At 39.7% G+C, this 23,087-nt stretch overlaps 1 protein-coding gene across 5 annotated transcripts in view; it reads left to right on the top strand.

Annotated features, from left to right (window-relative positions):
* Positions 1-23,087, top strand: part of arhgap39 (Rho GTPase activating protein 39) — a 448,090-nt gene that overhangs the window by 330,299 nt on the left and 94,704 nt on the right. For all 5 annotated transcript variants that reach the window (XM_051929199.1, XM_051929198.1, XM_051929195.1 and 2 more), the window contains exon 3: positions 7,606-8,995. In XM_051929199.1, coding sequence (XP_051785159.1) covers positions 7,606-8,995 — 1,390 coding nt within the window. The remainder of the gene's footprint in view (positions 1-7,605; positions 8,996-23,087) is intronic.

The following is a 23,087-nucleotide window of genomic DNA, read 5'->3' as shown; positions in this document are numbered from 1 at the left end:
ATTCAAGTATCTCGGGATCTTGTTCACGAGTGAGGGAAGAATGGAGCGTGAGATCGACAGGTGGATCGGTGCGGCATCCACAGTGATGCGGGCTCTGCATCGGTCTGTCGTGGTGAAAAGGAGCTGAGCCGCAGTCAATCTATGTTCCAACCCTTACCTATGGTCATGAGCTATGGGTAGTGACCGAAAGAACGAGATCACGAATACAAGCGGCTGAAATTAGTTTCCTCTCTAGGGTGTCTGGGCTTTCCCTTAAAGATAGGGTGAGAAGCTCAGTCATCTGGGAGGGGCTCAGAGTAGAGCCGCTGCTCCTCCGCATCGAGAGGAGTCAGATGAGGTGGCTCGGCATCTGATCAGGATGCCTTCTGGACGCCTCCCTGGTGAGGTGTTTCGGGCACGTCTAACCGGGAGGAAGCCCCGAGGTAGACCCAGGACACACTGTCGGCTGGCCTGGGAACGCCTTGGAATTCTCCCGGAAGAGCTAGAAGAAGTGGCCGAGGGGAGGGAAGTCTGGGCATCTCTGCTCAAGCTGCTGTCCCCGCGACCCAATCTCGGATAAGTGGAAGAGGATGGATGGATGGATGGATAGTCTTTGTGCACAATGTACATAGAAGTGTGGACTTGCCAGTAAATTTATTAAATATTATTTTAAGTCATGCAGTAGTAATTTTGCGTTGATTCATGCACATGTGCAAGTTCCCCTCGCTGCTGTTGTCTAAATCTATGGATTTTATTGGTCATTTCATACTTCATTCAGCTTTCCCTTCCCGAACTGAGAGCGAATACCAAAACCTCATCACCTGTCAATGACTTATTCTATGGATTTTGTTGTCCATAAGAGACTATCACTCACAGATAACAGCAACTGTAAATGGTTTAAAACTTAGAGACATGGAGTATTTGTTAAGTTCGAATAGCAACTCCACGCTTCAAATTCAATCAGTATTTAGACTGGAATTAATGTTATCATTATATGCCAAAGAAGGTAGGACGTTCATCCATTTAACCTCACTTTGCATAAATATTTGCTTGCATACTGATGGTATCTTTGCGGTGACAGATTAAGCAGATGTATAGCCCACAGTCAACTGAGCTGACGTTACATGGATACGTTTGATTTTAATCAGGTTATTAGTACTGATGTTTGTGAGCGGTGTGATGTCGTAGAGCATCATTGATATCAAATGGATGGACTGCAATAATCTTAATATATTTAGAATGCAGCAGAATTGTGGTGTTTTTGTTGGGGGATCGTGACATGTTCTGTTTGTGAGCTCAATAGCCATGTTAATGCTGAAGTCTGAATTTATATTAACAAGAGTAAAGTATCAAATGTACTTGATTCAAATAAAGTATGGCATTGGATCTGCGTACAGCAAGCATCATCAGTGGTGAAGGACTAGAACCATCTAATTCATTGCACACTGGAATCTTGATATACCACACAAAAACGAAAAAAAAAAAAAAAAACTTGTGGAGTTTGCATCTCTAAGCAAGACGGCTCCATCTGGTATGCTTACTTTATAGCACTTGCGGAAGTCAAGCTAAGTTTGTTAGATCTGTATTGAATACTATGGTGTAGCAATGGATTGTGCAAAGTACAAGGGCATAAGAGCTTGGGGGGGCCATATAAATTTAAAAAAAAATTTTAATAACTAAAACAACAGGTTCACAGTTTCGATGTAGTGGCTTCAACATTCAATGTCTTGTTACCATCAACTCTGACCTCGATGGCTGACGACGAATTGTATGCTGCTGCCGATCTTCCTGTTGAATGCTCTATCACCGATATTTCATCGGCGTTTTCCACTCAATTGGTGTCATTTCGTGCATGTTTTCAATCCATCATGACAACCAAGTCGACTGTTTTCGAAGTAGCTGAACTGTTGCTGATAGATCACTGTGCACTATCGTCTACTTTTAGTGACATTTGCACAGCTGACATGTTACTACTGACTACGCCAGTGACTGTTGCTGCTTATGAATGATCGTTCTCCAAGTTAAAACTCATCACAAATTACTTCAGAAGCACCATGTAGCAAGACAGACTTAGTGGCTTGGCTGTACTCTCAACCGAAAACGAGTGTGCAAGACAACTTGACGTGTCTAACATTGTTGAGACATTTGCGCATCCGAAGGCACACAAGGAAGTATTTTAAGGTACTAGTGATATTAGAAGTAATATGATTTGTGGCTTGTCAGTCAGTTGCATTTTTGTAAGCTTTAACAGTTTAACATATCTGTAATCTGTTTTATTGTGTACCTTAGTATGGCTTACTGTGCATTTGTGCCACTACTATGAGGTTCTGTGAGTGTGACCACTTTATGATGTCCATTTTCTCAGAACTTGTGTAAAACTGGTTGATTGTGTAGTAGTATCCTGTCAGCCGGTGTTGTTGTTTTAATTTGTTACAAATTGAAATTGCTTCATTTTATAGCACAGAACAGTTTCTACTTCCTAGCTTACATTACATTTTAATCATCTTCCTTCACAAAGTTGTCAAAGTCAAAGTGAACTTTATTGTCATCTCAACCATATACAAGTATACAGATACACGAAATTGTGAAGCTCAGGGTCCACAGTGTAACAACATGACGTGCAAATAATAAATTAAAAATAGAATTAAAAAATTGAAATTTAAAATTAAAACACAAACAAGACAAGACATTGTGCAAAGACAAGAAAAAGAAGTAGCAGCAATATTGGTGTGTAGTTAGCAATATGAACATTGATGCAATGTATGGTATTTGCAATCTAGATACATAAATATAGTCAATAGATATGTAATATAATAATTAAATAATAGATATAGATAATACAGAAATTATCAGTGTATGATAATAGTTGTTTAAGACATGTGTAAACAATGACAGGTCAGAATGTTTCACAGCAGAAGGATATCAAGAATGTCAAAATCCTTAAAGGTCAGTATGAGATCTTCAGTTCTTTTCTACCTGCACACTCGTCTTTGCAGGAAATTGGCTTGCATGTATAAAAGTTCTGTTTTTAGAGGTGGTTGAGTCCGTGTGGAAGATCCCAGGGGGCAGCATGGTGTTAAGGAGTCTTAACAGCTTGGGGGTAAAAACTGTCCTGCAGCCTGGCAGATCTGGCTTTGATGCTGCAGTATCTTCTCTTGGATGGCAGAAATGTGAAAAGTCCATGTGAGGGGTGTAAGGGGTTCTGCACAATGCTGCAGGTCTTGCGGACACTGCGTTTGTAAAATATGTCCTGTAGTAGATAGATAGAGATAGATTGTTGTCTTCACACCATACAGACAGCCGTTCCACCTCATCTCTGTATGCTGTTTCATCATCCCTGCTTATCAGCCCCAGCACCGTCGTATCATCTGCAAACTTGATGATGTGGTTGGTGTTATGCGTGGCTGTGCAGTCGTGAGTCAGCAAGGTGAAGTGTAATGGACTAAGCACGCAGCCCTGCAGCACTCCAGAGCTCAGTGTGATGTTGCTGGAAGTGTTGCAGCCCATCCGAAATGACTTCCTCTCTGTCAAGAAGTCTAGGATCCAGTTGCAGAGGGTGGTGTTCAGGCCCAACCTGCTCAGTTTTACAACCAGCTTTTGAGGGATGATTGTGTTGAAGGCAGAGCTAAAGTCTATGAATAGCAATTTTTTATCCAGATGTGTCAGGGAGACGTGAAGGGCAGAGCATGTGGCATCCTCAGTTGACCTGTTTGAGCGGTATGCATACTGAAGAGGGTCAAGGGAGGCAGGGAGATTAGTCTTTATGTGTGACATGACTAACCTTTCGAAGCACTTCATTATGATTGGCGTGAGTGCAACTGGTCGGTAGTCATTCAAGCATGTCACTGATGACTTCTTCGGCACTGGTATGATGGTGGTCGACTTGAATGATGCTTGGAAAAGTGAACAGGTCCATATGTTACATATGTTTATGTGCTACTACTACAACCCACAGCTTCCGCATTTCATTCCCGCAATTTATTTTATTTCTGCTAACTTAACAGCAGATGTAATAAAACGATTAAAAACGTGGGGACCTTGCAAGCCCTGCTCCCTTTGGCTACCACTGGTACGTGCAATCGGATAGTGACGCTGTTGCAGACATCACTGCCCAGCCGGTCCCTAGGATCTAGTTGCAAATAAATTATTAACAGTTATGCTAGACAGGATGGGCCTACCGTAGGACGCTGAACAGGGGCCTTCAGCAAGCTAGCTACAGCACTGACTGAACGGAAAACGATTATCCATTAAATGGTCAATGCCATCCTGTGCCTGGCTGTAAAACTGATAACAAAATCCGCTCTTATCCTATTCATTGCTCCTTATCATTGTGGGTGACTGCAACATCTACACTTATATCCCTAAATATAATTGCGCAAAAATAGTGTCATTTGTTCACGGCTTTCTTAATGTTTTCCTGCTTTTCTTAATCTAATTCACAACTCTGGCTTTCAAATGTTTATTAAAGTTTTATCCTGTATTATTAATGTCAACTTTGCTCTTATTTCTATTGTATTCCTTTAACTATTTGTGAAGCACTTTGAGTATTAAATAGGTGCTATATGAATAAAATGTACTAATATTATCATTGTTATTATTACACAGCATCATGAGCTCAGGTTTGATTACATAACCTGTTGGTATGAAGTTTGGATTTTCTCCCCATGTTTACATGGACTGTGTGTGTAAATTCAAATATTGTTTTATAGCAGAAAATTCAAAGTGTCTCATTAAGCAGTCTCAATTGTCAAAATCTGTTTATTCCTATATGTGTTGTTAAATTACATCCTCCCAGTTTAGACTTACAGGGAGTGTCCCGGGTTTTGCATATGGCTTGTTAAGTGAATGATCTGAGATGTTCTGTATTTAATGTAAAATGTCAAGTATACATTGGAAAACCTTTCTTTTCTGTTTTTGCTGTTACTGTTATTAACATAAGTTTGAGTAGTGACTTTAACAGTTGTTCAAAAAATAAGCAAAGTCAAAATTCCCTAAAAAAAATACTAAGTTTTGAAATGCATAGATGACATATAGCCAGCACATAAGATATCAAAAATAAATATAAAATAAAACTAGGGCCTACTCGCTTCACTCGCCAACCCCCGGGCCTGTGCTACGTGCTAGCCTCTTTCCGGTTGTGCCGCTTGCATATGGGGTTGTGGGTGTACAATTTAAACAGATTTTTATTTTAATGGGAATTGTTACATATAAATAAACTATTTTACATTACATCGAGTAATTAACCATATTAAAAAATAGTAAAACATTATAATTTGAAAGTAATTTATGTTTCATGTTGCATTAGTTATTCTTTGCTTAATATGATTTCGTTTTGTTTAGCTTTGAAAATAACATGCAAATACTTTTTAAACTTACACTTTTACTGTAAAACTTCAGTAAAAACAATTTCCTGAATTAAATTTTCGTTAATATCATATTGAATTTTGATTCTGTGTTTGGACTTTCATCATGACAACACAATGTATAACTGCCCATAATTGAATTTCATTTCTTTCTCTCTATTAAATAAAACTACTTTTTCAAATGTTTCGCTCTGAGATTTGTTAATTGTCTTTGCAAAAGCTATTCTAAAGGGAAACTGTTAACGTTTTACTATGACTGGCATATCAAGATCTCCTTTGGTGTCTAATGTTATTCGCGGAAGATGTACTACATTACCTTTCTTGGATACATCCTTCTTTCTACAGTAATTCGTGTGGTGGAAGACCGGATGGTGTTAATGGTTGTAGATATTCTTCGGGATATTGTAAGCTGATATTTTCATCTTCTGCATGATCACCACCAACTGTTTACGCAGAGTCTGTTGATATACATTTATCCAATTTGCCATATAACCAATCAACATTTTCAGCGTTAATTCGTTTGACTTCATTGTTTCTCGGTTCTAGGATTGCCCGTGTACTCATTTTTTCTTAGTTGATAACCTTTTGTGATGAAATTCTTCAATAAGATTTGGACATAATACATCTTCTTAATTGGGAACTTAAAGTGAGGAAAACGTTAAAATTTATAAGAGCTGAAATTGCAGGAACTGTGTCTGACAAAAGCATTCAAACGAGTGAGAGGTGAGAGTATTATGTGCATGGTTAAATATGGTTGAGAGGAGGGCGTGACTTGAAAAAATCTCATGGCCAAAGTCTTGTCTCGTGGGACTTGAAAAATCTCTTGAAAAAAGTCTCGTCTTGGCATAGGATTTTTTTATATAATAGAGCGACTAAATGTATGTGGTGATCTTACTGCTCGCAAAGGGAATCTCAGAAATAAAAAAGAGAGTGTTTAATTTAAATAACCATTTACTTAAGCTTGTTGCAAGTTAAACTAACAAATGCCATACGAGCGAACTTGTTACTTGACTCTTAAATTATCTGCTTATAATGGAAGTCTTGAACTGTTACGTTATCAGGAGGAAATGGAGTGTTCACTGTCAGTAAAGTTGTATAGATTAAATCGATAAGTACACACATGATATACAATTTGACAACTCTAAAGAAAATTGTGTTTTACACATGTAAAACTGTGTCTGTGTGGACATTTCTGGTGTGATAAAAACTAAAAGTTAATTGCTGAAAAACGTAAACTAAATACAAGCAAACAAAAAACAGAAAGAAATTGGAAAACTGAAAGTATTAAATGGTAAAAAAAAAAACTAAAACTGAATAATAACTACATAAAAATAACAAAAACCTAAGTAAAAACTAAAATAAGAAAATGGCAAAAAACTAAAACTATATAAAAAAAGAAAACTAAAAACTAAAAAATATATTAACCTTTTAACCGCCAACTCCCTAAATATTCCCCATGCCAGGAGAAATCTGAACAATTTTCGTTTTTTTACTTTACATTTATTCAAGCAGTATTTACCTGCTGAAATACCTGCTGAAATGTTTCAAATAAATGGTCAATCAAAGGACGTAGCTTGAACAAGCGGTCGCGGTTTGGATCTTTCTTATCTGGGTCAGATAATGGGCAGCAGTCCAGTTGAGATGCTGGGGATACACCCACTCATCGCCATCATCCAATGCGTCGTCATTCACAGTATCATGCAGCGCACGTTGCTGATCATCATTGTCGCTAAAATCTTCTTCAGAACTGCTACAATCATGATCAGAATTATTGTCCAAAATCGCCTGTAAAGCCTCACTTGAAGTCAGTTTACGTTTCGCCATATTCACAGCTTTCACTTTCGAATCACATCACGTGATCGGCCAATACAAGTGCAGAGTTGTCGAAATACAACGTAGTAATAATACCCACGCCAAACTGTCAGTTATACTACGCGCCAGGCATTCACATAACCACAGGCAAATGTGCCGGATAATTCCGGCAGTAAGGTGTCAGCAATAAAGCTACGATGCCGGATATATCCGGCAGAGGGCGGTTAAGGGGTTAAAACTAGAAGAACACTGCCCAGGTGTATGATGGCACACAAAACTGAGATATGTGATCTTCCATAATATCAATGCCTAGAAATGTGTCTTTCACTTAAGTCACGGTTCTGTTTCTACATAGGGTAGGAGCAGGCAGTAGAGGCCTTGTAGATTAGAGCAAATGACTGGTTGGTTCTCTTCTTATATTTATATATCTATATATATTTTTTTTTATTAGGACTTCTCCATTTCGATGGAACACTGGAACCAAGGAGAGGATGTTGATCAAAGTGACGGACAGAGAGCCAAGTTTCCTGGCACACCAAGGAAATGGCTTCTCCACTTGTGAGGGATCCAGCAGCACCGGTGGAACACGATCTCGACGATCCTCTGGAAACCAACCCACACCCCCTGAACCTGACAACTCTTCCGTCTTTTACCCTGAACGGCGCCAGTCTCCCTTTTTGAAACGAGCAGACATTGGGGGTTCCCCTTTAATGGGGCGTGGGGACCCATTTCAACATCGACGACCTTCGGGGGACTCTCAGCCCCCTTCGCCCCGCTATGCGTATGAGCCACCTTTGTATGAGGAGCCCCCTTCAGAGTACCAGGCACCAATTTATGAAGAACCTCCCACAGACATGCACTGTGAATCTTCAGCTTCTCACTATGGGAAAGCTTGCTCCCCCCAGCAGAAATCCCCAGGCCGCAAACCACAGCTACCGCTCTTCCACTCGCCCAAGCAAGGTAGCTCCCACTCCCCCTATCAGCAGCTTGTACTCACTAAGCAGAAATGTCCAGAGAAGTCTGTTAGTCTTGAGTACAGTCCAGCGGGCAAAGAATATGTCAAGCAACTTGTCTACGTTGAGCAGTCTGGCTCCAGCCCACGCTTTAAAACAGCTGACAGGTTACATCGCTATCAACCAGCCAACACTATTTGTGTGGGCGGAGGAGGGTTTGGAGGCTCATATACACTGCAGCATAGCCAGTCACTAATCCGGGACCCAAGGACCACTGATTACAACTCAAGTGATCCCTGTGAGCTGCGACAAATTCTTTATGATGATTCCATGTCTTGGACAAACCAGCAGGACTCTTTCATGTCTATTGGTGGCTATTCACCAGGAAGTCGCAAGAGAAAAACCCGTAAGCCTTCTTTACCACAGGAGATGCTGGCACACTGTGGTGAGAGCATGGCGGACTCTGAATCAGGTGGAGGTACCATTGGAAGACAACATCAAGGCATGCCTGTGGCTGAATCTCCCAGGTCTGGGTATGCTGAGCCTTTTCTTGCACAGGCCAGGCTAGCTTGGGAGGCTCAGCAGGTGCACCAGATGCGACAGCGTAGTAGTTGGGATGCAGGACAACAGCAGCAGGCATCACTGCCCTGCCAAACGCTGCAGCAGCAGGCAAAAGATGGGTATGAAAGTGATGGAGCACTACCCCCACCTCTTCCGGGTCCAGTTGTGCGTGCTTTTAGTGAGGATGAAGCTTTAGCACAGCAAGAATGTCGCCACTGGAAAAGAAGCAACTTTGAGAAGCTAGGTTTCCCGCAGGTCCTCCTAGAGAAGAGTCTTTCTGTTCAAACTAATCTGGCCTCCCCTGAGCCTTATCTGCATCCCTCACAGGTAAGTCATGCAAAAGTGTTTTAAGTCATGCATCTGTTTAGACCTTGCATTGAACTGGGGATCAGCCAGTTTTTGTAGTCTGTACCTTTACAGTGTTATACAAATTATTCTTCCAAAGAAATTGCCTTTCGATACCTCTATATCCACTGGCTGGTCTTTCCTATTGCAGTAAGACTACAGAAGAACCTTATTCATAAACGTAACATTCAGTTGTGACTGGAAAAGGCAGCTTAAAGTCAGTGTGTATACATATGACTGCCATAGGTCAGTAAGCCCACTAGAAGTCTTAAAAGAGTAAGTAGTGTTGGCAGAAGACAATAGGGATTTGTAGACAGAGTACTGAGCTGTGCGTGTTTGTGTATATATATGTATAAAAACAGACTCAAGAGTCAAGAGCCACCCATATAATGTTCTAATGTGCTCAGAACGGAGTCCTAAACAGAACTGATTAGTTTAGTCGATTATGGCAGCTTTAAAGGCCAGAAAAGGAAGTGAAGTCATCAAGGGTGGAAGGGGAAGTGTCCTCTTCCATAGGCTTGAACCTGGACATGGCATCATCAAAAGGGCGGGAGCCGGAAGTCTCTTCGGTCATGGGTTCTTCACTGTAAGTGACATCATCCAAGGGTCCAGGACCGGAAGTGGTGTTATTCTGATCGGAACTGGAAGTGATGTCACCAAGATTGGAACTGGAAAGTGACTTCATGAGGGCCATGCGGAATTTCCCGTGAACAGTCTGCAGGAAAGTAAGAAAAAAGGTCAGCGCACTCCGCTACACCCTGGTCAGGCATGGAATTACTCTCATTTAGACCCTTTAGCTGCCTCTCATGCGCAAGTGTGTGAAAATATTTATAACATAAAACACAAATCTGTGTGTCCAGTCCCTCAGAGTAATCTGATTAGTCAGTTTGGCTTTGGTGTGATTGGTCCATTTGGCTTTGGTAACACAAAGAAAGAGGAAGTGTAAGTGTTAGACGCATGAGTTGGAGTAAAGGCACCACAATAAGCCATCAAAGTGTAACACTAGAGAAGTGGCGAGAAAGATGCCTTAAAAATAATGACAGAGTCTGAGAAGCAGGCTTTACGGGAACATACCTGAGACACAGAGCACCAGGGAAGAGATGTTCAGACACGCAAATACAGAGGAAAGGTGCTGAAAATATAATAGGGCAAGAGATAGCAAATTATTCTATTACCTTGGGGACACCTTCTTAAGTATATCATATTTCTCTGCCACACATTCCTCTAGGTCATAGTAGGTGCGTTGCGCCTTGCAAAACAAACAAAATATGCAGATAAAGCTAAGCTGGCAGACCAAAACATAGTACACCATTTCTTAAGGCATTGCTGTCAGCATAAGACAAAGGTGGGTTGCAGATGGATGTTTATAAAGTTGTTTTATCGTTTTTACGTGCTAAAAAGGATGACCAGAAATTGTGGTAACAAAAGGAGCTGGTAAATTTGCAGTCTTTCAACAGGCTGGGATCAAGAAAAGAAGCAAAAAAAATAGTGATCATCAAAGCCCCAAAACTGAAAGCAAAAGCCAATGTCCAATAAACTTGGTTTCTTTACCCCTAACTTTTACTAACGCTCTTTGTATTTTTTTGTAATATATCCAAAGCTTATACAATACAGTGTTGCTTGTTTTAATGACACAATAACATGGCACTCCACGACAATAACAAATTTGCTCTTGGGGAAAAATGAAGTTCAATCTATCTATCTATCTATCTATCTATCTATCTATCTATCTATCTATCTATCTATCTATCTATCTATCTATCTATCTATCTATCTATCTATCTATCTATCTATCTATCTATCTATCTATCTATCTATCTATCTATCTATCTATCTATCTATCTATCTATCTATCTATCTCAATTTGTCCATGTTTCCATCCATCTCATGGCTGGCATTTAACACTATTGCTATAAACAACATGCCCACTGCCATAAAGAAAGAAAGCAGTAGGATTTCGGTAATTGCAGAGAACATCCATCCAAAATCGCACTGCAGTGATGCCATCCTCATAATGAGAAAATAAACAATGGCAAAAAATCCTAAACAATAAATAATCAATTCCTTTGAGTACCAAAACAAAGATTCATCACAATCTGTGAATATTTTAGAGACCTGACAAGTAGATAAGAATGAATGACATTTTCCTGAAAGAGGAAATAGTAATCAGTGAAACAGGCAGGAGGGCATCATACACAAAGATAGGCAAACACAAGCAAAGTTTCTAAAAATAGTAGACAAGAGTCAAAAAGCTTGGAAAACTAGAATTTTTAAGAAGGTTTCACAAAAGCAAAATTTTAGAGCAAAAGGCCTATATTATTTCATCCTTCCCATCATGCACCTTCCACCTGATTAGTATTGCATAGAAGCAGACACTGATTCGGGGCACTGAGGGCAAACTGCACTCAAAAGAAGTGACAAGGGACAGAACCAGATCCTACCAATCCTACACATCTTTTTAAAATCCCCCTTAAAAGATGCTAGATCATTTCTTTTCCATTTGCCTTATTGAACAGAATAGCAGGTTTCAGCTGTGCAATTACAATTTCAAAGGTTTCTCTAATAACCAAAGAGCATTTAAACATGATTTATTAAAGATGAGCTAAGAGAGTTTAACATTAGTTTGCTGAAGTAATTGTTGATGAAAATGTGGCTTTGCAGTCATATGTCTATCTCATCATCTTAGACCAGTTGTCCTGGTGAGGCTCTGGCGTCATTAGGCGAAGCAGCTCAACCCAGACTTCTCTGTCCCCCGCTAGATTCCAGCTCTTTGGGGGAAATTCCCAGGTGTTCCCAAGCCAGCCAAAACATATAGTCCCTCCCTCCAGTTTGTCCTTGTTCTGCTGCAGGGTCTCCATCCAGAGGGACATGTCCAGAGCAGCTCTAGGGGAACCACCCAGGGAGCATCTTCACAACATGCCCAGACCACTTCAGCTGGCTTCTCTAGATCCGAAGGAGCAGCGACATTACTCTGAGGTCCTTCCGAAATACTGAGCTTCTCACTGTATCATGGAGCGTCTGTCCATTAACCCTCATTTCTGCCACTTGTAACTTCAATCTCATTCATGAACGTAGGTGAGGACAGGAAACCATGGGTTTTGTCTTTACATTCAGTTCCCACTTCACCACCTCAGACCTGTAGAGTGCCAGTACAACAGCTGTACCACTCCAATCCACTTCTTGATTTCACATTCCCTTCTTCCATCAATTGTGAAGAAGATCCCGAGATACTTGAACTCCTCCACTAAAGGGTAGTTTTTCCCCCCTCACTGGGAGAGAGCAATCCACTCTTTTCCAAGAGAGAACCATGACTTCAGAATTGGAGGTATCGGACCCATCTCAGCCACTTTACATTTGCCAGCAAGTTGCTTGAGTGCATGTTGATGGTCACAGTTAGATGAGGCAAAGAGAATAACAACATGATCTGCATGAAGCAACAATGCTACCCCTAGTCTACAAAGCTGAGCATCCTCACCTCCTTGCCTGTGCCTTAATATCCTGTCCCTGAAAACCACAAACTGAAGCTTTGACAAGGCACAACCTCATTGGAGCCCAACACCTACAGTGAACAAATTTGACTTAATGCCAATACAGTGAAATGTTCATTCATTCATAATACACCGCTTATCCAGGACAAGGGGGAAGCAGTCTTAGCAGTGAGGCCCATACGTCCCTTTCCCCAGCCGCACTTACGAACTCATACTATGGGATTCCAAGGTTCTACCAAGTCATCTGGGAGATATATTCCTTCCAGTACGCCTTGAGTTGACCCCGGGGTCTCTTCTCTCCTGGTCGTGGCCATAAAACCTCCACAGGGAGGTGCCCAGAAGGTATCCGTATCAGATGCCCCGAACACCTCAATTTCATCCTTTCAATGTGGAAGAGGGTCAGCAACTCTATTCCTAGCCTCTCCTGGATGTCTGCAGCTGATATTTTAGGTCCTCAATTGCCACCATTTAGTAATCCCATCAATAGGTCTGCTTCCCTGCATTTCTAGGGGTTGGCCTCTGAGATCGTGACCTGTGCTTAATCAACACAGCAGGGTAGCAGAATGATTTCAGTTTCCTTTTGTTCTTAATCCCATTTTGTTTTCCTACACTCATCTTCCGTCTGACAGAACAGTGGAGAAGCTACAATCATCCTCAGCTGGCTCTTGTTTGTCTTCTCCCAGTTATACCACCACCTGTTGGCAACACAGCAGTGGTATGTAATACACTTAATCAGCCTCCGTGTCTCATCTTTAGTTGCATGCATGCAAGGCCTCTGACTGCACTCTTTAACTGGTCCCATCTCACTTTGGGCCCTTTTCACCTTCTTCCAACAATCATGTCCACAGTGTCCCCCTCAATGCTAAGACAAACAGTGCTGGGAGGCCAAAATGTGCTGCTGTGCCACTGCTGGCACACCACCTGCAGCACCCTCTTCTCCAGGTATGTGCAAATACACTTAAGTATCTGTAGTCACTTAATCTATGTGACAATAGATGGTGCTATACCAGCGCTTAACCCGACACAGACAGACACAGGAGGCACACTAATAAAACACAAAAGTTTTATTTTCTTTTTCTTCACTTGTGGGCCACGTCTTCCTCTTTTCCCATAGGCACAAAACACATCACAATTCTTACTCTTCTTCTCTTTATCTCCATCACTCCTCTCCAGCAAGCTTCGTCCACTACCACCCGACTCTGGCTCCTGGAATAGTGTCTGCTGGTCCCTTATATAGGTCACCCGGAAGCGTTCCAGGTGCTCATTGACCTACTCCCGGCAGCACTTCTGGGTGTGGCGAAAGAACCACCCACATGGGCTCAGGAATAATTGCAGCACACTGGCGTCGCCCCCGGATCCCAACAGGGCTGTAACGAACTCCAATTCCCATGAAGCCCTGAGGGAATCTGAGGTACCGCTGCCCTCCAGGGGGGCTGCCATCTAGCATTCTGGGGGAGTTGATGCTCTGTCCACACTTGCTCCCCTGGTCCTTCCAAGTCAGATGTGCCCCGGCTGGGCAAGGGCCCTGGTCATCCATGACATCAATAAATGGTTAAAAATAATACACGCCAAGTTGATTACTAGTAGCACTGTGACACGACTTATCACAGTTTTCACATGTGAGAGCAGCAGTAATGGAGGAGTTTCCAGATTTTGCCAGTACTGTATTTATAATTTTAAGAAGCTTGTTTACCTTTAGCTAACTCAGCACTGATTTTTCAGTTTGAATCCAATCAATATGAGATGTTTTAATGCCAAGCTTAAGTAATGCATACTTACAGTACATGTCAGGAGTCAACGTAATTAGCAGGTAAGACACTTTAGTCAATCCCATTGATTTTAAACTGAGGCTAAATTTGTTAAGAACAAAAGGTAAAATAATTGAATTTTTGTACAGGAGTCATTCATATATTCAAACTGTTTGATGCAGTACAAAGTCACAAGATGCCAAAGGCTGCCTTAGCAGCATTGCTTGGAAGTACCAGTCCAGAATTTGGTGCTAGTCCACTGCACAGCACTCACCCTGAGCCAGTTTAGTGTTGCCTTTCTGGGTAACTTGAATGTCTTTGGGACATGGGTGGAAAATGAGCTATGCGGACATGGGTACAACATTCAAGCTCCAGACAGATGGCAACCAGGCGGGTAAGTAAACCACTGCATTTCTGGGGCACTGAGGCGGCACTACCCATCACTGAACATGCCTAAATAAATAATGCTTCGAAGTGGTATGACCTGAAAAAGGGGACACACATTATGGTCTGTATTTGTTTTATGGTATTAATGAAATGCACTTTGGCTTCTCTGCTTAAAAATATGTTTATGTTGGGTACAGTTTTTAACTTTTTGTGTCTCAGTAATGGAAGTACAGTGTGAATGCTGTCTCCATTGCCCACTTTCTGGACCTGCTCTTTACATTACTAGCACATGGGAAGCAAGTGGGCTAAGTTAGAAATGGTCTTGGAAGGGATGACAGTCAGTCCATTTTAAGGTAGTTTTTATTTTTTCTTGGATTTTCCTGAGACTTGAACATTCATCTTTGTGTTGTTTTGGAAGTTTTAAAATCCAAACAATCCAATTCTGCAGTTAGCATTTTACTTGGAGCTTCCATTTTGAAGTCGATTCATTTCTAGATAGATAGATTCTACTGTCTTTTTCCAACTCCATTTTGGTTTGACAATGGGTGCCACCATTTTGTGGCATTTGTGTCATCTGTTTCCATGAGGATTCTTCCATGATGCACTCTGGCTGGACCAGTATAAAAATTCTTCCAAAATAGTCACTTCTTTCTGAGATTGGACCAAACTTAGCTTCTCACTTTAGTTGTTATTTTGATTACTGGTCACTGGAACAAAGGTCTGCCCTTTGACTTTTGGTTTTGACCCTTACTTTGCCTTGACTGTGTTCCTTTTCCTGTTCCTCACTCCTATTTTATATCTTTCTACCCTTTTTGCAGTTAGTACAACTTCAGTCACTCGTACTAGGTGTGTCATTTTGATGTGAGAGGAAACTGAAGTACCTAGCCAAAACCTTTGTCATTCTGGACAACATGGAGTCCAGGATGGCAATCAGACCCAAGTCTCTGTGGATGTACAGTGGCGGCACTAACATCACTGTGCACCCCATATTAGTAAGATGACCCATCCATGTATTATATAAACCACTTAATCCAGTTACAGCGTAGTAGAGGTTCGGAGCCTATCTTAACAGGACTGGGCACAAAGCAGGAACCAGCCTAGGATTGAGCACCAGGCTATTGCAGACCACGCACTTACACTTTTTCACACCAGAAAATGTAAGTCACCAGTCTATCTAACCTGCACACTTTTAGAATGTCAATAGAAAACCCGAGGGAAGACCACTCAGACATAAAGAGAATGTACAAACTTAATACTCTGCTGCCATAACCAGTGCACCGCCATGCAGCTCAGTAGAGCACAAGTATTTAGAAATGGATTTCTTGATTATGGGCACAAGTAGTAGATAGATAAATTGGGGGTATAGTCCATGTCGACAGAACTTTGCACAAGGCATGCAATAGCTTCTGACGTGATGCATGGCCTACTTACACACACAAAGGAATAATGTGGAATTGCCAATTAATCTAATGCATCTCTCTTTTGGATGTGGAAATATAACCCATTCAAACACATGGAGAATGTATAAACCAGAAAAAGAATGGCCAGCAGAGTAGAATTTTAACCCAAGACACTGGACCTACGATGCAGTGCACTACCCACTGAGCTACCATGTTCCAGCATGACAGTTGTTCCTTTAAAATTTTTCTACAACCTGTTAGGGTAGAGGGTATCTCAACCCTGACACCAATAGCTTCTTTGAAAATTCTTAACTGTCTGCCAATATGCAGAAAGCTAATATGCTAACAGCTTTTGATCAGAAGTGTCCATGTTCAACATTATGTAAGTCAGAAATAGACTTGGGTGGCATGGGAGTCACAAAATTTTATGGTAGGGCACACTCCCTGACACAACCTCAGGCATGTGATTTCGGTGGGAGAGGAAACTGGAATAAATTTTTTTTAGAAGGCAGTACCTGAAAATTAAAGTTAGTCAATCAGTCATTATCCAACCCGCTATATCCTAACATAGGGTAACGGGGTCTGCTGGAGCCAATCCCAGCCAACACAGGGAGCAAGGCAGGAACAAATCTTGGGCAGGGCGCCAACCCACTGCTGAAAATTAAAGTCCACTAAATAAATGCATTAAAAAGTATAATGTTTTGCTGTGGCATTGTGTTACGGTTGCCCCATTTTCCATTTTAGACTCTTTACTATGTAGGCCTTAACAGAATGCCCATCTTTAGCCCTCATATTTTTATTCTTTCCAGTCTTGACACCTTCAGGGTTGACTGCTATTCTAGTTAAAAATGTCCTTCCTATAGCCCCATGCAATTAGAGTACCAGACCTGACCGGAGAGTGTATTGAGTGTGACAGAAATAATACAACCTGGATAATAGGCTACCAGGTATATCTCGGTTTTAGCATGTTGGTTGGTGTCTGGTCTACAAAGTGGCTTGGTATGGCCTACTATGTGAATGAAAAAGCAGTTAATTTAAAGGAATCCTATGGTTTCTTGACACATCCCTTGAACCAGTGGGAGAATAGTGTTTTCCAGTGATATCAGCTTTTCAATGCAGCTTAGCTCCCATTCCAATCCAGCAGCCAGATAACATGATGTTTATCTCAGCCACCTGTATTTCCTCAGGCCAACTGGCCAGATTTTGCTTTTAAGCAGATCTTAACTTTTCGTAAGATCTTATCTACACTAGTTTTAACCTGTAGTAACTATAACAGTTTTTCTTACATATTTTTATCCTACTATGATTACATCATATCCATGACAGACATTATATACAGCCTGTTTTTATTTACACAGTTCAAAGTTGACTCCATTTATTAATCATCAATTAAATAATATACTGGACAATAAAGATTTTGCTTGCTAATCATTTTTGGGTGTATTTTGTGAATTTAGACCCACTGATCATAAAAAAACACCTTTAAATTTCCCATTCACATACTGATTTATTCCAGTCACCTATTTTTGTGATTTCTTCTCATATATATTATATATATATACATATTGTATTATTTTAGAATATACATATACAGTACAACAGCTACAACTGGATCTTCTGTGCTGACGTAAAGGTATTCCATTTGTGAATGGGAAAGCCGTGCTAAAGAGTCTCATTACATTAAATAGAATTTCAAGCATTTGGCTGCAGGACAGAAAAGTGTGACACATAAGTCACTTGTCAACCCAACAAGAGGTTTTTGTCTCCTTTTCATATAAGACGTGGACTGATGAAAACATGGAAGATATACTATATGGGTGAGGGATCTGTTTTACCAGCTGGGATGCAAGAACTGTGAAGAGATCTATGCAACTTTTGAAATTCCACATTAAATGAATTCACTTTCTCTGTTTGTGGTTTAGATATGCTAATAGACAATTTTTCAACAAATAACCCAAACAAAGAAATTTTTGTCTCCACTTTATATAAAACTTGGACTGATGAACAATGCCATTAAAGCAATGAACAAGGAAGGTGAAGGATTTCAGTATCTGTGACAAACGTTTTCTACAAATAACTGATATTAAGATTAAGGAATGCATTTTATTGGTCCACAAATCAGACACTTAGTCATCAATGACAAGTGGTTTGTAGATCGCCTAGTGGATCCTGAGGAGATTGCATGGAAGGTATTTTAGGATGTTATGGAGGATCTTCTTGGCAACTACAGATTACCAAACTATCTCCAGCTGGTTGACAACATGCTTCAAGCACAGAAAACCATGAAGTGCAACATGCTGCTAAAGTCAGGGAAAGTGAATGCTTGATGACTGTTGTCGTCAGATGCTGAGTACGAATGAAAATCAGCAGCTAAACATTTTTAATTAAAACAGACTAATGCAATGATCCAGCATCATTAAGTGATTAAACACACTAAATTAAATAACAGTTCATTGCATATTTCTCCAATCAATCTGAAAGTATATTTGTGTTCAACTTGATGTTGTCTGTTTTTCAGGAATCAAAACTTTTGAAAAAAACATGTTGTTCAGTGTAATTAGAACTCATGCCCACCTGATATATAGATTGCTTCTGCACTCCCTTACTAGCCTTCTTAAATATACATGTGGATCAACTTAAAGCTATAAACTGTAGGAGACATGCCTTTTGAAATAGATTCATTAGTTAGATTCCACTTACAGTCTAACTAGCCTTTCATGATGCCTAGATTGATTCCTAAAGGTGACTTCAGTAAGTCTAGATAGATAGATAGATGCACTGTATGGCTTGAAGGGAGAGCTCTAATATAATCATATAATGTGAGACAATGTGCTCACTTGAATTGAATAATGTTAAAGGCTGAAATTTCAAAGAAAAAAATGACCCTGCAGAAGCTCATAGTAAGCAAACACACATACTTAAGCTTGCTGTTAGTAATCTAATACATTGTCTGTTGCAATAGCCCAGGGAGGTTCTACTTTCTTCTGATAGAGTTTCACAATTTCAGCACAGTTCTGTTTGATGATCAGAATGGTAATCCAGAGATAAGTGAATGTATGAGCCCGAGACCCTAACAATAATTTGTAACAGGATGACATGAAAATGGAATATGCACAGCCTGAGATCATTTATCTTGTGGGTTTGATAATAAGAATTATCCACTCAGCATACTGTAAACTTCATTTTTATTCCAGTGTTGCATATTTTCTTTTACTGGTTTTTGTGGACCTCAGTAAAATGTCAGAAGTGCTTTGCAGTTCTTTAATTCTATTCCCCTCTAGCCGTTGTTCTCTTACTTAGAGTACCTTCTCCATTTTATTAATATAGTACATGTAGCTGGTTAACAGCCTTGATAAATGTTTATCACAAGTTGGTCCAATATATTTTAAGTAGAAATTATGACACTGTTCACTAGAGAACAGGAATAATATTGTATATGCCTTGTGCCTGGTGTGTTCAAAATAACATCGCCCTGCTGCCACCCATTGTATTGAGGGAATCCTTTTCTATTGTTCTGCTGACCCTCCATTGATTATTTGGGAATCTTAAGCTGGTGATGATATGGCTAAACTGACATGGTCAGGTTGTAGCCATTGCCTGGGCAGTCTTAAGATGGTAAGTGTGTCATATGCCAACAACTGCAAGCTCTAATTTGACCAAATTCTCCTTCCTTGACATTTTTGTACATTTTATCATATATTGAACATTTACTAGCATGTTAGAAGTGTGTTCTTCCGTTCTTGGTGAGATTTGTGGGTAAGAACATGCAAACACATTGATTCTTGCATGCATGTGTCCTTTTTCTTGAACATTACTTGGAATGGGAACATAAATCTTTGAACTGCTGATGCCTGACTTATTTTTCACTTGATAAGTATTTTTAAAACTAAGATAATTTGAATTAATGTAACATTAACAATTTATTTGTGTATGTTTTGTCACGGTAGGGTCCTAGAATTACCCTGTTTTCCCTTTCAGACTCTTTACTACATAGACCTTAATGGAATTCACCAAATCCCATCTTTAGCCCTTGTATGAATACTCATGCCAGCCTGGCTACTATCAGGATTGACTGCTACTGTAGCCGAATACTTTCTCCTTTCTTTTACATCTATGTTTCATTCATAGATTACATTAAGGTTTTCATTTGTGCCCAAAATATAAGCAAAGTAAAATTAATGTGAGAAAATAATGTTATTGCAGCCTCGATAATGAGCAGTTCATCTTCTGTCCAATATACTACCTGGTAGCTCTCTATCTTATTATGTTGATTTGGTCTCTGATTTGGTTTAGTCTCTTCTGAGGCATGGCATCTACATGAATTGAGCAACAGATGTTTTGCCCCTCTCTCAACCCTTAATTTAAGTCTGGTCGTGTCATCCTTGGCACACCTTTTGGACTAGAGAAGGTTGTTTCTTGGTCCTGAGTTTGATTTTTGGTTTAAGGATTGTTTAAGGATAGGATTGTTGTCTCAGTTTTAACCGATTTTTCACACCAGACATTTCTTCCCCTGGTCACCCCCATTCAATTCTTGATTGTTAAGTTTTTGAAAAACATAATACTCTCTGCAGCATGGCCCATTGGATCTAGTTTAAAGTTGCCCTTATTTATTTAAGTTAACTTTTTGGATTATTCTTGTTTGTGTTGATGTTTTATGGTAATTTTTGTGAAGTCACAGTGCTGCTGTTTTCTTTCATATTTTTCTATGGATGTTGTCATATCGTGCCTTTTATTTAATGAGCGCTGCTATATTGTTGAAAGCAACAGCACCTGTTGCTAGTCACATGATCCTTTGGCAACAAGATCCATGACATCATCATGCTGATTATTAAAGATATGGTGAACAAAGACTGGAGTATGAACAATACATGAATGTGAACTAAGCACAATGTGTAAGAGCTGCCCATGCAGAACACAGGTTTGTAAGTCATTGTTTCTAGCTGGCAGTCAAGTACGTAGATAATTAGATTAAAAGGGTTTGAACAATAGTGCGTACTTGTAGTGTGTGTACACTAGCATTCAAAAGTTTGGAATTAAATAGAAATTTTCATGTTTTTGAGATTGATTCCTTTTTATCAAGATACCATTAAAGTGATTTGAAAATACAGTCAAGACATTCCCCATGTTTGTTAATGGCTATTACTGTTTGAAATGATGGATTTTTAATTTATTATTCATATATTACCGCAAAGCTCCATATTTCCATCAATGTCCTAATGGTAAACTCCCTTAGTTTATCCTTAATCATGTATATAATGTAAGGCACATTAAACTGTGGTGTACTAGGAAGAGCACCTGGGGGTCTGTTTTTGCCCACTGCTATCTAACAATTCAGTGCTTCCACCTGGTGTATTTGTTAAGTTTATTTTTTATTTATTTACTCATTTATTTTATTTATTTATTCATTTATCGAATGTTTGATTAAATGTTATCTGTCCTATGAGTCTGTATTCTTGTTTTGTATATTTCTGCTGCTGTATGCATTCAAATTTCCCCATGGGATTAATAACGTTTATCTAATCTAATTGATTATTAGAGGAAACCTTTGTAATTGTATTAGTACTACTGAAACCTGTAATTCAGTTCAATAATGCAAGTAAATTGTCTTTCCTTGAATTGCAAGGTACTGACATTCTTACCGTTCAATTCTGGGTTTAAAAAATACCAAAATGAAGCAGCTTTCTCAGGAAACATGCCAGACTATGTTTTTGTTTGTTTGTTTTTTTGTTTCACAGAATGAAGTATATTGCTTGTGACAGACTGCTAAGAAACAGAACATTTCATACAAAGGTGTCCATTACTGTGTTTAGAGAAGAGGGCAAAGTAGATCTGACAAGAAAAAGAAGTGGAAGGCCCAAATGGACAACTGCATAAGGGGAGAAGGGCATCAGATGGTGTGGTTTGAGAAACAAATGCCTTACAGGTCCTGAATGGGTTTCTTTCTTAAGTACATGTCAAACACTAGTGTTATCTTCAACAGAAAAAGATGACTCCAGGATGCTGAACATAAAACGTTTTTTCCAGTCGACTGTGTTCTTTTCAACATTTGAACTTTTCTTTTTATTTCTCTTATACAAAGTGTAGGGAAAGCATTGTAATCGTCCAAAGATTTGATGCTTTAGACCTCCCTGACTTTCTCAAATTCCAAGTATAAGGAAAGTATTGGAATCCTCCAAAAAAATCCATTTCAAGATTTTGATGAATCTCGATGTTTTAGACCTCCCTGAGTCCGAAAATACCGTTTTTGTAATTATGTCTGTGTGAATGTGTGTATGTAAACACGATAACTTGAGTACGCTTTCACTTAGGTCAACCAAATTTTGCATACAAGTATTAGGTACAAATGTAGATTTTTTTATCAACGGTTGGGCTATTTCCGTTAACTAGAAGTGGTACTTTACCTTTTAGTCATGCAGCTGCAGAGTCCGATTTATTCATCTTTACTTTTATAATAATTGTTCAATATATTATTAATTTGATTTGATTTGTTGTTGATGGTTCCTTATTGTACATAATATAAAAATATAATCATTGTCTTGTGATTTACTACTCAAATATCCATCCCTTTATCTGATTATATGAGAAAGTCTAGGGGAGATCATTCCCGATTTTTTCTTTGAAACTCTGCCTCTTAGGCTATTATCCTGAAGTCGTCTTTGCTCTGTTGCAGATGACACTGGTGTTTGACATGTATTTATAGAAGAAGCCGACTGAAGACCTATAAGGTATTTGCTCATCACACTACACACTCTCATGTCTGTCTCCTCTTATGCAGTTGTCCATGTGGGCCTTCCCATTCTTTTCTATCCTGGTCAGATCCACTTTGATCCCTTCTCTCAAGACAGTGATAAACATCTTGGTATGAAATCTTCAGTTACTTGGCATCCTGTGACATGAAATAACCTTCATTCTGCAAAAAAAAAACAACAGACTGACATGTTTCTTGAGAAAGCTGTTTCATTATAGTAATTTTTGAACCAATAACTATGTGTTAATGCAATTACAAAGGTTTCTCTAATAAGGTTACTGAAGGAATCCATCCATCTATTAT

The sequence above is a fragment of the Erpetoichthys calabaricus genome, chromosome 6 (assembly GCF_900747795.2).
Source record: "Erpetoichthys calabaricus chromosome 6, fErpCal1.3, whole genome shotgun sequence".
Lineage (NCBI taxonomy): Eukaryota > Metazoa > Chordata > Cladistia > Polypteriformes > Polypteridae > Erpetoichthys > Erpetoichthys calabaricus.
Note: the sequence above shows the minus strand (reverse complement) of the source record. Positions and strands in the feature narration are given on the sequence as shown.